The following is a 14,916-nucleotide window of genomic DNA, read 5'->3' as shown; positions in this document are numbered from 1 at the left end:
TCATCATTGGTAATGGCAATGACCATCAAGGGGATATGGTTATATTTTTCTTTTGTTGGATATGATTATTTCCTGGCACTTTAATGCACTTAGCAGCCCAAGCCCAAATGGTGTCCAAGTCGCTGCGTGCGGGCACAGACCACTTCAGTATCTGAGAAGTTGCGAATGGTACTGGGGACTGTGCAATCATCAGTGAACATCCCCATTTCTGACCTTCTGTTGGACAGAAGGTCATTGATGAAGCAGCCGGAGATGGTTGGGCCTAGGACACTACCCTGACCACCCTGAGGAACAACTGCCGTGATGGCAGAAGTTGGCAGAGTTTCAGAAGTTGGGGTGTACCTTATTTAGTAATTAATTAGATGCAGTTTCTTTCTTTTAATCTTATAATTCTTACAGGTTGGAAAGAAAACCCAGTGGAATTTGATTCTGTTTTTAACGAGAGTAAATACACCTGGTGCTGGGGAAGTCCTGACATCTTACCAATGTTTGCGAAAGGTAAGGCACACAGGGCTTGCTGCTGCAACATAAACAGTGAAAACAATACCTTAAAAAAGAATTCCTCTGTTTAAAGGCTTTGTCAAAGACGTAGGTTTTAATCACAGAATCACAGAATCTTTGCAGTGCAGAAGGAGGCCATTCAGCCCATCATTGGCCCTCTGGAGGAATGTTCTGCCTAGTCTCACTCCCCTGCCTTATCCCGGTAACCTTGCATATTCTTCCTTTTCAGATAGCCATGCAATTTGTTTTTGAATACCTTGATTGAACCTGCCTCCACCACCCTCTCAGGAAATTAGTCCCAGACTCCAACCACCCTCTTGGGGAAACATTTTTCCTCAAATCATTTTTACTCCTTTTGTCAGTTATTTTGAATCTGTGCCCTCTAGCTCTTGATGCTCATAAGACCATAAGATGTAGGAGCAGAAGGAGGCCATTCAGCCCATCGAGTCTGCACTGCCATTCAATGAGATCATGGCTGATCTGATAATCCTCAACTCCACTTTCCTGCCTTTTCCCCATAACCCTCGATTCCCTTACTGATTAAAAATCTGTCTAAGTCAGCCTTGAATATACTCAACGGGCCAGTCTCTACAGCCCTCTGCAGTAAAGAATTCCACAGAATCACCAACCTCTGAGAGTAGAAATTCCTCCTCATCTCTGTTTTAAATGGGTGACCCCTCACTCTGAGACTATGCCATCTGGTCCTAGACTCTCCTACAAGGGGAAACAACCTCTTGGCATCTATCCTGTCAAGTCCCCTAAGAATCTTATATGTTTCAATAAGGCCACCCCTCATTCGGCTAAACTCCAATGAGCTCAGGCCCAACCTACTCAACCGCTCCTTGTAAGAAAATCCCTCCATTCCCAGGATCAACTTAGAGAACCTTCTCTGAACTGCCTCCAATGCCAGTATATCTTTCCGTAGATGAGGAGACCAAAACTGTTCACAGTGTTCTAGGTGTGGTCTAGCTAGTGCTTTGTATGGTTTTAGCAAGACGTCCCTATTTTTATATTCCATTCCCTTTGAAATAAAGGCCAACATTCCATTTGCCTTCCCTGTTACCTGCTGAACTTGTATGTTAGCTTTTTGTGATTCATGCATGAGAACCCCCAAATCCCTCAGACTGCAGAAAGCTGCAGCACATTCTCTATTTAAATAATATTCAACTCCTCTATTCTTCCTGCCATAGTGCATAACCTCACTTTTTCCCACATTATATTCCATCTGCTAAGTTTTTGCCTACTCGCTTAACCTGTCTATATTCCTCTGTAGACTCTGTGTCATCCTCACCACATGCCTTCTCACCTATTTTTATGTTATCCGCAAACTTGGCAAAATTCACTCTCCTCATTCAAGTCATTAATATATATTGTAAGTAATTGTGGCCCCAGCACTGATCCCTGTGGCACTCCATTAGTTACAGATTGCCATTCTGAAAATGTCCCCCTTGTTCCAACTCTCTTCTATTAGTTAGCCAATCCTCTATCCATGCTAATATACTATCCCCAAAACCTTGGACTCATCTTATTAAGTAGCCTCATGTGCAGTACCTTATCGAACACCTTTTGGAAATCCAAATATATTACATCTACTGGTTCCTTTTTATCTATCCTGCTTGTTACCTCCTCAAAGAATTCTAATAAATTTGCCAGGCATGATTTTCCCTTTGTGAAGCCATGCTGACTCTGCTTGATTATATTATGTATTTTCAAATGCTTTGCTATTACACCTTTTATAATAGACTCTAACATTTTCGCAATGACAGATGTTAATCTAACTGGCCTATAGTTACTTGTTTTTCCATCTCCCTCCCTTCTGAATAAGGGTGTTACATTGGCAGTTTTCTAAGCCTCTGGAACTTTTCCAGAATCGAAGGATTCTTGGAAGATTACGACCAGTGCATTCACTATCTCTGTAGCTACTTCCTTTAATATCTTTGGATGCAACCCATCAGATCCAGGAGACTTATTGGCCTTTAGCCCCATTAGTTTTCCTAGTACTTTTTCTCTAGTGATAGTTATTGTATTTACTTCCAACCCCAGTTTTGCCCCTTGATTGTTTAGTATTTTTGGAATGCTATTAGTGTCTTCTACCATGAAGACCGATGCAAAATATTTAATCAACTCACAAGCCATTTCCTGGTTCCCCATTATTATTTCCCCAGTCTTATTCTTTCAAGGGTCTATGTTCACTTTGGCTTCTCTCTTCCTTTTTATATATATTTAAAGAAACTCTTACTGTTCGTTTATATATTACTTGCTAGTTTACTCTCAAAGTTTATTTTCTCCCCCTTTATGTTTTTAAATTGGTCATCTTTTGTTGGCTTTTAAAACTTTCCCAATCCTCTGGCTTACCACTAATCTTTGCCACATTGTGTGTTTTTTCTTTCAATTTGATCCTATCCTTAACTTCCTTAGTTAACCATGGTTGGTTTATCCCCTTCCTAGCATTCTCCCTTGAGTGGGAACAGTTTCTCACTATTTACCCTGTCGACACTCTCAGGGCCATGAACACTTCTGTCAAGTCTCCTCTTAGCCTTATTTTCTCCAAGGAGAAAACCTCTCTAATCTATCCTCATAGCTACAGTTCTACATCATTCTTGTGAATCGCCTCAGTACTCTCTCCAATGTCTTCACATCCTTCCTCAAGTATGGTGCCCAGAACTGGATGCAGTGCTCCAGATGTGGCCCAACTAGTGTCTTAGAGAAGTTCAGCATGACCTCCTTACTCTTGTACTCAATGCCCCTGTTAATGAAGTCTAAGATACTATATGCTTTATTAACTGCTCTCTCAACATGCCCTGTCATCTTCAATGACTTATGTACATATGTAGACCGAGGTCCCCTCTGTTCCTGCACCTGCTTTAGAGTTTCTCGCTTTATTTGATACTGTCTCTCCATATTATTCCTGCCAAAATCAATCACCTTACACTTCTCTGCATTGAACTTCATCTGCCCCTTATCTGCCCAATCCACTAATATGTCTATGTCCCTTTGAAGTTCAAGACTATTCGTCATCACAGTTGACAACGTTTCCAATCTTTGTATCACCTGCCAATTTTGAAATCATGCCCTGAACACCACAGTCTAGGTCATTAATATATCAGGAAGAGCAAGGGCCCCAACCCTGACCCCTGGGGAACTCTACTACAAACCTTCCTCCAATCTGAAAAACATCCATTAACCACCACTCTTTGTTTCCTGTCACCCAGCCAATTTCTTATCCAAGTGCCTATTCTTCCTTTTATTCCATGAGCATGAATTTTGCTCACAAGTCTGCTGGGTGGCACTGCATCAGATACCTTTCGATAATCCATGTACACCACATCAACAGCATTGCCCTTATCAACCTTCTCTGTTACCTACTCAGAAAACGCCAGCAAGTTAGTTAAACGTGATTTTCCCTTAATTAATTCATGCTGGCTTTCTTTAATTATCCTGCTCTTGTCTAAGTGACTATTGATTTTGTTCTGAACTATAGTTTCCAGAAGTTTGCCTACCACTGAAGTCAAACTGACTGACCTGTAGTTGCTGGCTTTTTCCTTGCACCCCTTTTTGAACAAGGGTATAACATTCGCAATTCTCCAGTCCACTGACATCACCCCTGTGTCTAAGGAAGACTGGAAGATTGTCACTAGTGCTTCTGCAATTTCCAAAGGAGTGTCTTAAAGAAGCCAAGAGAGGTGGAGAGGTTTAAGGAGGGAATTAGAGAGCTTAGGGCCCAAGTAGCTGAAGGCATGGCCACCAGTGAAGGAGCAGTGAAATTGAGGAAGTGCAAGAGGCCGGAATTGGCAGAGCGCAGATATCTTGGATGGTTGCTAGACTGGAGGAGGTTACAGATGTAGGGAGAGGTGAGGCCATGGGAAGGTTTGAAAACAAAGATAAGAATTTTAAAATTGAAATGTTGTGGGATCGGCAACTAATGTAGGAACTTAGGACTTGGGAGCAGGAGTAGGTCCTTTGGCCCTTCAAGCCTCCTCTGTCATTCGATAAAATCATGGTTGATGTGGTTGTGGTCTCACCTCCATTTTTTGCTCTGTTCCCTATAACCCTTGACCCCTTGGCTATTAAAAATCTATCTAACTCAGCCTTGAATATATTAGATGACCCAGCCTCCGCTGTTCTCTGGGGAAGAGAATTCAACATACTTACGACTCTCAGAGAGAAAAATAATTCTCAACATCTCCGTCTTAAAAGGAAGACCTCTTATGCTTAAAGTGTGTCCCTTAGTTATAGTCTCCCCATGTAGATTAATGAGCAAAAGGGTTTGGGTGAGTGGTCATGGTACAAGTTAGGATACGGTCAGCAGAGTTTTCGATGAGCTCATGCTTATGGAGGGTGGAAAGTAGAAGGCCGTCCTGGGGAATATTTAATCTTGTCTGCTGCTTTTGCATGATTATGACTAGAGCTGCTATCCTGGCACTTTCTGGCAACAAGCTAGCATTGATTCTCGTGCTGTAACTGGGTATTTTAATAGACAGAAGGTGAAAGTATTCTTTTATTGAAAAAACACTTAAATATTAGGGGGAAGAAACACAAGAAAGGGCACTAATTCCTACTACAAAGTATTCACTTCAATATACCATAAAAATTCTTTTTTTAAAAAAATAGAACATTTGTAAAACTCAAAGACACAAGTAAGGGACTCAAAAAGGATACACACGATCGACAATTATTTGTACAGTTGCGAACACCACTTTTTGTGAGATTTACCATCAGACTGCCACTTAACTTCAAGATTGTTTTTCTAAATTTGGAATACAGCTCATTGTCATGGCTCCAGCATCTTAACTGACACCGTGGTGGAGGGATAATAAATACATACAAAAAGCATTCCAGTAATAGCTGTATATCAGGAGGTGGAAGGGAGAGAGGAACTTCATGAAATTGCAATTACGAGGGAAGCGGTACTGAGCAAACTGATGGAGCTGCAGGTTGACAAGTCCCTGGGTCCTGATGGACTTCATCCAAGGGTCTTAAAAGAGGTAGCTAATGAGGTAGTAGATGCATTGATGTTAATTTTCCAAAATTCCTTATATTCTGAATGGGTTCCATCAGACTGGAAAGTAGCAAATATAATCCTTCTATTCAAGAAGGGAGGGAGGCAGAAAACAGGAAACTGTAGCCCGGTTAACTTGATGTCTCTGTCATGAGAAAGGTGTTAGAATCAATCGTTAAGGAGGTTATAACTAGGCACTTGGAGAAACTCCAAGTAATCGGGAAGAGTCAGCATGGTTTTGTGAAAGGGAAATAATGTTTAAATTTATTAGAGTTCTTTGATGGAGTAATGTGCTGTTGATAAAGGGGAGCCTGTAGATGTGCTGCACTTGGATTTCCAGAAAAATAAAAGCTCATGGTGTGGGGGTAATATATTAGCATGGGTAGAAGATTGGCTGGCAGAAAACAGAGTATGCATAAATGTGTCAATCTGATTGGCAGAATGTGAGAGTAGAGTCCCATAGGGGTCTGTGCTGGGGCCTCAACTTTTACAATTTATATCAATGACTTGGATGAGGGGAATGAAGGCATGATAGCTAAATTTGCTGATGACATAAAGATAGTTAGGCATGTATGTTGTGAAGAGGACATAAGGAGTTTGCATACGGGTATAAATAGGTTGAGCGAGTGGCAAAAATCTGGCAGTATAATGAAGGAAAACGTGAAGTTGTTCAACTTGTCAGGAAGAATTAAAAAAAAGAGTATTACTTAAATTGAGAATGGTTGCAGAATTCCGAGGTGCAGTGGGATCTAGGTGTTCTGGTGCATAAGTCACAAAAAGTTAGAATGCAGGTACAGAAAGTAATTAAGAAGGCTAATATCATGCTATCCTTGATTACGAGAGGAATTGCACATAAAAGTAAGGATTTTATGCTTAAGTTCTACAGGGTATTGGTGAGACCACATCTCAAATATTGTGTGCAGTTTTGGTCTCCTTATTTAAGGAAGGATCTAATTGAGTTGGAGGCAGTTCGAAGGAGGTTTACTAGATTGATTCCCGGAATGATCGGGTTGTCTAATGAGGAAAGGTTAAACAGACTTGTTTCCACTGGAGTTTAGGAGAGTGAGGAGTGACATGATTGGATCTTGATTGAAGATCCTGAACGGTATTGACAAGGTGGACATGGAAAGGATCTTTCCTCTTTTGGGTGAGTCCTGAACTAGGGGGCGCTGTTTTAAAATTAGGGATTGTCCTTTCAGGAGAGAGATGAGGAGAAATTCTTTTCTCTCAGAGGATTGTGTAACTTTGGAACTGCCTCAGAAGATGGTGGAAGTGGGGTCATTGAATATTTTTAAGGTGGGGATAGATAGATTCTTGTTAGGCAAGGGAATTGAAGGCTATTGGGGGTAGAGGGAAATGTAGAATTCGAAACACAAGCTGATCAGCCATGATCTTAATAAAAGGTAGGCCAAATGGCCAAAGGATTTTTTATTCATTCATGGGATGTGGGCATCGCTGGCCAGGCCAACATTTATTGCCCATCCCTAATTGCCCTTGTTCAGAGGGCAGTTAAGAGTCAGCCACATTGCTGTGGACCTGTAGGTCACATGTAGGCCAGACCTGGTAAGGACCGCAGATTTCCTTCCTTAAAGGGCATTAGTGAACCAGATGGGTTTTTACGACAATCAACAATGGTTTCCTGGCCATCATTAGACTTTTAATTCCAGATTTTCTATTGAATTCAAATCCATCATCAGCCAGTGGTGGCTTTCAAACCCGGATTCCCAGAGTATTACCCTGGGTCTCTGGATTACTAGCCCAGCGACAAGACCACTACGCTATTGCTTCCCCTTCTGCTCCTATTTTGTATGTTCATATGTTGTTGCTGGGGTATGTTTGTGAGTGAATATGGCTTTGATGTGTGACCTGAAATGGTCATTTGTTGATGAACGTGAGTCTTCAGAGGACTGTCATTATGGGAACACTTTCACTGCACTGTCTTGTACAGAAAATCATAGAATGATGCAGCATAGCAGAAAGTCATTTGGCCCAATCTGCTCATGCCAGCTCTTTGAAAGAGCATCCAATAAGTCTCACACCTCTGCTGTTTCCCCCTAGCCCTGCAAATGCTTCTTTTTCAAGTACTTGGCTAATTCCCTTTTGGCAGCTGCTATTGTTTCTACCAATCTTTCAGACAGTGCATTCCAGATCACCACAATTTACCACATAGTTTTTTTCCTCATGTCACCCCTAGTTATTCTGCCAATTACCTTAAATCTGTGTCCAGTGATTGCCAAACCTTCTGCTGCTGGAAACTGTTTCTTATTATTTACTTTATTGAAACCCTTCAAGATTTTGAACAGCTCTATTAAATCTCCCCTTAACCTTCTCTGCCCTAGGGAGAACAACTTCAGTTATTCCCATTGCTCCCTGTAACTGAAGACTTTCATCCCTGGTAGCATTCTAGTAAATCTCATCTGCATACCCACATATCAAACTAATATTCAAAGACTGGCATTTCTTAGAATATGCTGTGAATATGGCTCTCACAGCTCTACTTAAAGAAGATCCCTTAAAAAAAATCCAAACAGTTTTCATTTCCTGCCAAAAATCAGGTTCAGAAGATTATTTTCATGATCTTTATTAACATGCTAATGTAATGTGTGATCTATATTATTGAGCTGAATGAAGGGACCGGCTGTATTGTAGCCATACTTGCTGATTATACAAAAACAAGTAGGAATACAAGTTGTGAGGAGGACACAAAGAATCTGCAATGGATATAGATAGGTTAAGTGGGTGGGCAAAAATTTGGCAGATGGAGTATCATGTGGAAAATATGAAGTTGTCCTCTTTGGCAGGAAGAATGAAAAGGCAGAATATTATTTAAATGGAGAGAGACTGCAGATTGCTGTGGTACTGAGGGATCTGTAAAACCCATCTGGTTCACTAATGTCCTTAAGAGATAGAAATCTGCTGTCCTGACATGGTCAAGCCTACATGTGACTCCAGACCCACAGCAATGTGGTTGACTCCTAAATACCCTCTGAAATGGCCTAGCAAGCCACTCAGTTGTATCAAATCACTACAAAGTCTATAAGGAATGAAACCAGACGGACCAGATTGACTGAGGCACTGGAAGTGACAACGGTAAACTCAGCCCTGTCAACCCTACAAAGTTGTCTTAAATAACATCTGGGGGCTTGTATTAAATTTGGGAGAGTTTTCACAGACTAGTCAAGCAACATAGTCATGCTCATGGATTCATACTTTGCAGATAATGTCCTAGGCACCACCATCGCCATCCATGGGTATGTCCTGTTCAATCGACAGGACAGACCCAGCAGAGGTGGCTGAACAGTGGTATACAGTTGGGAGGGAGTTGCCCTAGGAATCCTCAATATTGACTCTGGACTTCATGAAGTCTCATGGCATCAGGTCAAACATGGGCAAGGAAACCTCCTGCTGATTACCATGTACCACCCCACTCCTTCAGCTGATGAGTCAGTGCTCCTCCATGTTGAACACCACATGGAGGAAGCACTGAGGATGGCAAGGGCGCAGAATGTACTCTGGCTGGGGGACTTCAATGTCCATCACCAAGAGTGGTTTGGTAGCACCACTACTGACTGAGCTGGCCGAGTCCTGAAGGACATAGCAGCTAGACTGGGTCTGCAGCAGGTGGTGAGGAAACAACAAGAGAGAAAGCATACTTGACCTCATCCTCACCAACCTGCCTGCCACAGATGCATCTGTCCATGACAGTATCGGTAGGAGTGACCACTGCACAGTTGTTGTGGAGACAAAGTCCCGTCTTCACATTGGAGATACCCTCCATCGTGTTGTGTGGCACTATCACTGTGCTAAGTGGGATAGATTTTGAACAGATCTAAGAACTCAATACTGGGCATCCATGAGGTGCTGTGGGTCATCAGCAGCAGCAGAATTGTACTCAACCACAATCTGTAACCTGATAACCCACGCCCTCCCGGCATAACCCCCACTCTACCATTACCACCAAGCCAGGGGATCAACCTTTGTTCAATGAAGAGTGCAGGAAGGCATGCCAGGAACAGCACCAGGCATACCCAAAAATGAAGTGTCAACCTGGTGAAGCTACACCTCAGGACTACTTGGTTGCCAAACAGCGTAAGCAGCATGCAATAGAGAGAGCTAAGTGATCCCACAACCAACAGATTAGATATAAGCTCTGCAGTCTTGCCACATCCAGTCGTGAATAATGATAGACAATTAAACATCTCACTGGAGGAGGAGGCTCCACAAATACCCCCATCCTCAATGATGGGGGAGCCCAGCACATTAGTGCAAAAGATAAGGCTGAAGTACTTACTACAATCTTCAGCCAGAAGCGCTGAGTGGATGATCCACCTCGGCCTCCTCTGGAGGCCCCCAGCATCATAGATGCCAGTCTTCAGCCAATACAACTTACTCCAGGTGATACCAAGAAACGGCTGAAGGCACTGGATACCGCAAGGGCTTTTGGCCCTGACAATATTCCAGCATTAGTCCTGAAGACTGAAGATTGTAGCAAATGCTTCAGCCTTATCTTTTGCACTGATGTGCTGGGCTTCCCCATCATTGAGGATGGGGATATTTATGGAGCCTCTTCCTCCAGTGAGTTGTTTAATTGTCCACCACCATTCATGACAGGATGTGGCAGGACTTAGATCTGATCCTTTTGGTTGTGGGATTGCCTAGCTGTGTCTGTCACTTGCTGCTTGTTATGCAAGTAGTCCTGTGTTTATAGCTTCACCAGACTGACACCTCATTTTTAGCTATGCTTGGTGCTGCTCCTGGCATGCCCTCCTGCATTCTTCGTTGAACTGGAGTTAGTCCCCTGGCTTGATTGTAATGGTAGGATGGGGGATATGCCGTGCCATGAGGTTACAATTCTGCTCCTGCTGATGGCCCACAGCGCCTCATGGATGCACAGTCTTGAGTTGCTAGATATGTTTGAGATCTATCCCACTTAGCATGATGGTATGCCAGACAGCAAGATGCAGGGCATCTTCATTGTGAAGGCAGCACTTTGTCTCCACATGACTGTGCAGTTGTCATTCCTACCAATACTGTCATGGACAGATGCATCTGCAGCAGGCTGGTTGGTGAGGATGAGGTCATGATTTTCCCCTCTTGTTGGTTCCCTCATCACCTGCCACAGACATAGCCTAGCAGCTATGTTCTTTAGGACTTGGCCAGCTCAGTCAGTAGCGGCGCTACCAAACCATGCATGGTGATGGACATTGAAGTCCCCCACCCAGAGTATATTCTGCACCCTTGCCACCCTCAGTGCTTCTTCCAAATGATGTTCAACATGGAGGTGCACTAATTCATCAGTGGTACATGCTAATCAGCAGGAGGTTTCCTTGTCAATGTTTGGCCTGATTCTGTGAGACCTTATGTGGCCCAGATTCGATGTTGGTGACTCCTAGGGCAACTCCCTCCTGGTAAACCACTGTGCTGCCACCTCTGCTGGTGATGGTATTGTCTGGGATATTATCGGTAAGGTATGATTCCATGAGGATTACTATGTCGGGCTTTTGCTTCACTAATCTGTGAGACGTCTCTCCCAATTTTGGCACTAGCCCCCAGATGTTAGTAAGGAGGACGTTGCAGGGTTGAGTTTACCATTTCCAGTGTCTGGTTATTACTTTTTTGATAGTTTGATACAATTGAGTGGCTTGTGGCTTGCTAGGCCATTTCTGAGTCAAGTCAACCACATTGCTTATTTGGACATTAGTGAAACAGATGGGTTTTTACAATAATTGACAATGGTTTTAATTCCAGATTTTTTTCCAAATTCTGCTATGGTGGGATTTGAACTCTGTGTTATCAGAGCATTATTCTGGGTCTCTGGATTACTAGTCCAGTGACAATACCACTACGCCATTGGCTCCTCCTCCTCTCTTACAAGGAAAACTTGGGTCTATACTCATTGGAGTTTAAAAGAATGAGAGGTGATATTATTGAAACATATAAGATTCAGACTTCAGGCTTGTCAGGGTAGATGTTGAGAGGATATTTCCCCTCATGGGGAATCTAGAACTTGGAGGCTCAGTTTAAAAATAAGTGTTCTCCCTTTTAGATGGAGATGAGGAGGAATTTCTTCTCTTAGAGGGTCATTATTTTTTGGAATTCTGTTCCCCAGAGGGCAGGAAGGCTGGGTCATTGAACATATTCAAGACTGAGCTAGACAGATTTTTGATTGACAAGGGAGCCAAGGGTTGTGGGGGGGCGGACAGGAAACTGGAGCTCAGGCCACAATCAGATCAGCCGTGATCTTCTTGAATAACAGAGCAGGGTCAACAGGCCAAATGGCCTACTCCTGCTCCTATTTCCTATGATCTTATGTATCATGGCATCATTCAACACACTGTGAAACCATAGATTTGATAGGTATGTAACTCTTGAGCAGATTTTTAAAATAGTAAACAATGTGTATTCCTGAGATCCTTTTCCCTCAACTTTGGTTGTTGGGTGGGAGGAGGGGGGTGGGGGAGAGGAATTGTTTTCCGCAAGTTCACTGTGCCATAAAACCCAGGAATATACAATCAATGGAAATGTGGAAAATGGATTTTGATGATTGCTATGGATATTGTTTTACTAAGGACTAAGACAAGCCAATTGCATGCACTAATGCTTTACAGCAAGATTCATTTTACTGTTGGAACTTAACTGAAGTATAAGTCAGAATTTTTGTTACATGAGTCCATGGCTCCATTAAGCATTATAATTAATTGTTTGATCAGGATGTGCATACTCCAGTGTACAAAGTATCTGTTTTTGGCTATTAAAATCATTCTGACTTAAGTTGTCAAAATTCTTATCTGACACAGGTGCCAGCGGCAACCATGTTTATACCCACATGTACCCAGCTGAGAAGGAGGATTTTGCTGCTCAGGATGCATCAAAGCTGGACACTTGGGTGTTTAGTGAAGTAAAGGTATCTGAAATGTGCTTCACCTGATTGGAGACTTACTGACACTAAATGGGAAATGCTTATGTCTTTTCAGGAGATGTTTTCAAGGCACTTAGCTCTGGAATCCCCTCCATAAACCTCTCTGCTTCTCCACCTCCCTCTTCTCCTTTAAGATGCTCCTTTAAAACCTACCTGATTCACCAAGCTTTTGGTCATCATCCTTAGTATCTCTTCATGTGGCTCAGTACCAGATAATTTTTGATAGCCCTCCTGTGAAATGCCGTGGGATGTTTTATGACATTAAAGGTGCTATATAAATACAAGTTATTGTTGTTGAAAGAAGGCCTTTTTTATTTTGCTGGTGCTCTCGATGCTTTTGTATTTTTCAGTAGCTATTTAAAATCTGATCCTGATGCCTTTGAAACATAGATGGCACAGGTAATATTGATAAAAATATTGCTGACCTAACTTTAGGGGGTGATACGGTGTAAGAAATGCCTCTTGTGGTGGAGGACTGGAGTTTTGTGGGAGTGATTGGTGCAGTGGGTAGGACACTGATCTTTCACTTCTGGGACATGAGTTGAAAGCTTGCCTGGACAGATGGAATGAAAATCTCCCTTTGTTTACTCACTGTGAGGATCCTACGTAAACTAGGTTTGAGTGTTCTTAATTTTAATTCCTGGATAGCATGGACCTACTGTACAAAACCGCCCCTGATTTGACAATAATTGTCAATCACACATGAGCTGTGGAAATGGGATAAATTGCTGTAGTGGGGGGTGCTCTTTTTTGAAGTTGGGGCTGAGATATGTGGGGCCACAGTAGAAGGAACATTACTATATTTGGCTGCGTAAATTAATCCTTGTTTTTTTTTCAACAGGACTTTTTTGAATTTGCCAAAAGTAATAAAACACTCTCAAATAAAATGAGCGCAGATCAGGTTGTTTATTTCCTGCATTTACTTGGGTTGGACACCAATGGACATGCTCACAGACCAATGTCAAGGTAATTCTCCCTTATCCTTTTCAACTTGTATATTATTTTCCTGCGCTTTGGTCTTGCCTTTTCCATCTCCCAAGGTTTACTAGCTTCAGGGATAGTTGAAAGGCAGTAAATGTTAAATCATCATTCAAAAACTGAGACACAGACAAAGTCAGGACTGCGTGCCAGTGAATTTAAAATCAGCAGTGGGAAAATTGCTAGAATCCCTCAGTGAGTATTTGGAAAGTTCCCTTGGTATGGTGAAAGGTATGTCCAGCCAGCCTAAAAGACCATTTTCATTTTGACAGTCACTGAATAGATGGATAAAGTAAGGTTAAAGGATGTTGTAGATGTGGATTTTCAGAAGGCACACAAGAAGACAAAATTAGGAGCAGGAGTAGGCCATTTGACCCCTCGAGCCTACTCCACCATTCGATAAGATCTGATTGTTGCCTCAAATCAACTTTCCTGTCTGCACCCCATTAGGCATTTAATACAGTTCCACACGAGGGATTGCAAGATAAATTAGACACAACCTCACGGTATAAATGGGAAATTTCATTCCACATGAAAGTGTCTGAAATTTGGGAGCGATATTAATGTTTGTAGTTGATAGCAGTGGAGGGCATATGATCAAGGAAGGAGCAGAAAATATTAAAAAGGAACTTTGATAAGGAGAATGGGTAAAATGATGGCAAATGCAGTCTAACACAAGGTCACTGTTGGTATGTTTGGATTACAGTTCAACAGATAAAATAAGTTAAGGGTCTGCGGGGAAGTTAGTAAAAGCTAACCCACAGGTGCAGAAGGTTATGTAGAATGACTTAGAAGTTTACATGGAAACAGTCCATGTTAGCATTTTAACAAAAGTCCTAATTCCATGTGCCTGCGCAGTTCCTGAATCACTATCACCTTTTCCTTCAATCACCTACCCTGTCTATTCTCAAATCATGGTCTGTGCTTCAACCACTAAAACTGACATTCCGTGACCTCGATACCCTTCAGAAAAGAAATAAAAAGTTTACACTCTGTCCTATTGCAATTAATCTTATCTCCTCATTCTAGACCTCCTCAATGTATGGAAACAGTCTATGTGCATCTACCCCATCCCATCCCTTCATAATTTTAAAAGTGGTTATCAAATTGCCCTGTAATCTCCTCTCTAACAAAATCAGTTCCTGTTTCTTTTTCTCGTATTTGTATTTCCTCAGACCAGACAGCTTCCTACTAAATCTGTGCTGATTATTACTTCAACATTCTTCCTAGTGTGCAGCGTCTAACATTACAATAGTACTCTTATGAACTCAAACCCTCAAATCATTCAACTTTCTGCCAAAGTATAATTGTGACATTTCTTTTTACCAAAATGCACCGCTTCACACCTACTGAAGTTGAATTCCGTCTGCCATTTTTATGGCCATTTTCATCATTCCACTATTGCTAGCCCCACTGCGGTTTTCTGAGATTCTCAGAACTACTATCTATGCTTCCTATTTTGGTATCAGCAGCAGATTTGGCCACCGTTACCTAAAGCCTTGTCTGCAAATCATTGATG

At 42.1% G+C, this 14,916-nt stretch overlaps 1 protein-coding gene across 7 annotated transcripts in view; it reads left to right on the top strand.

Moving 5' to 3' along the window:
- Positions 1-14,916, top strand: part of pign (phosphatidylinositol glycan anchor biosynthesis, class N) — a 125,843-nt gene that overhangs the window by 14,313 nt on the left and 96,614 nt on the right. For all 7 annotated transcript variants that reach the window (XR_005942665.1, XM_041184935.1, XM_041184938.1 and 4 more), the window contains 3 exons: positions 400-498; positions 12,298-12,404; positions 13,261-13,385. Coding sequence is in view for 6 of the 7 variants with exons in the window: in XM_041184935.1 (XP_041040869.1) it covers positions 400-498; positions 12,298-12,404; positions 13,261-13,385 (331 nt within the window). In the remaining variant the exon portion in view is untranslated. The remainder of the gene's footprint in view (positions 1-399; positions 499-12,297; positions 12,405-13,260; positions 13,386-14,916) is intronic.

Source organism: Carcharodon carcharias, chromosome 3, assembly GCF_017639515.1.
Source record: "Carcharodon carcharias isolate sCarCar2 chromosome 3, sCarCar2.pri, whole genome shotgun sequence".
NCBI classification, from domain to species: domain Eukaryota; kingdom Metazoa; phylum Chordata; class Chondrichthyes; order Lamniformes; family Lamnidae; genus Carcharodon; species Carcharodon carcharias.
The sequence above is the reverse complement of the archived record's forward strand: the minus strand, read 5'-3'. Positions and strand labels throughout refer to the sequence as shown.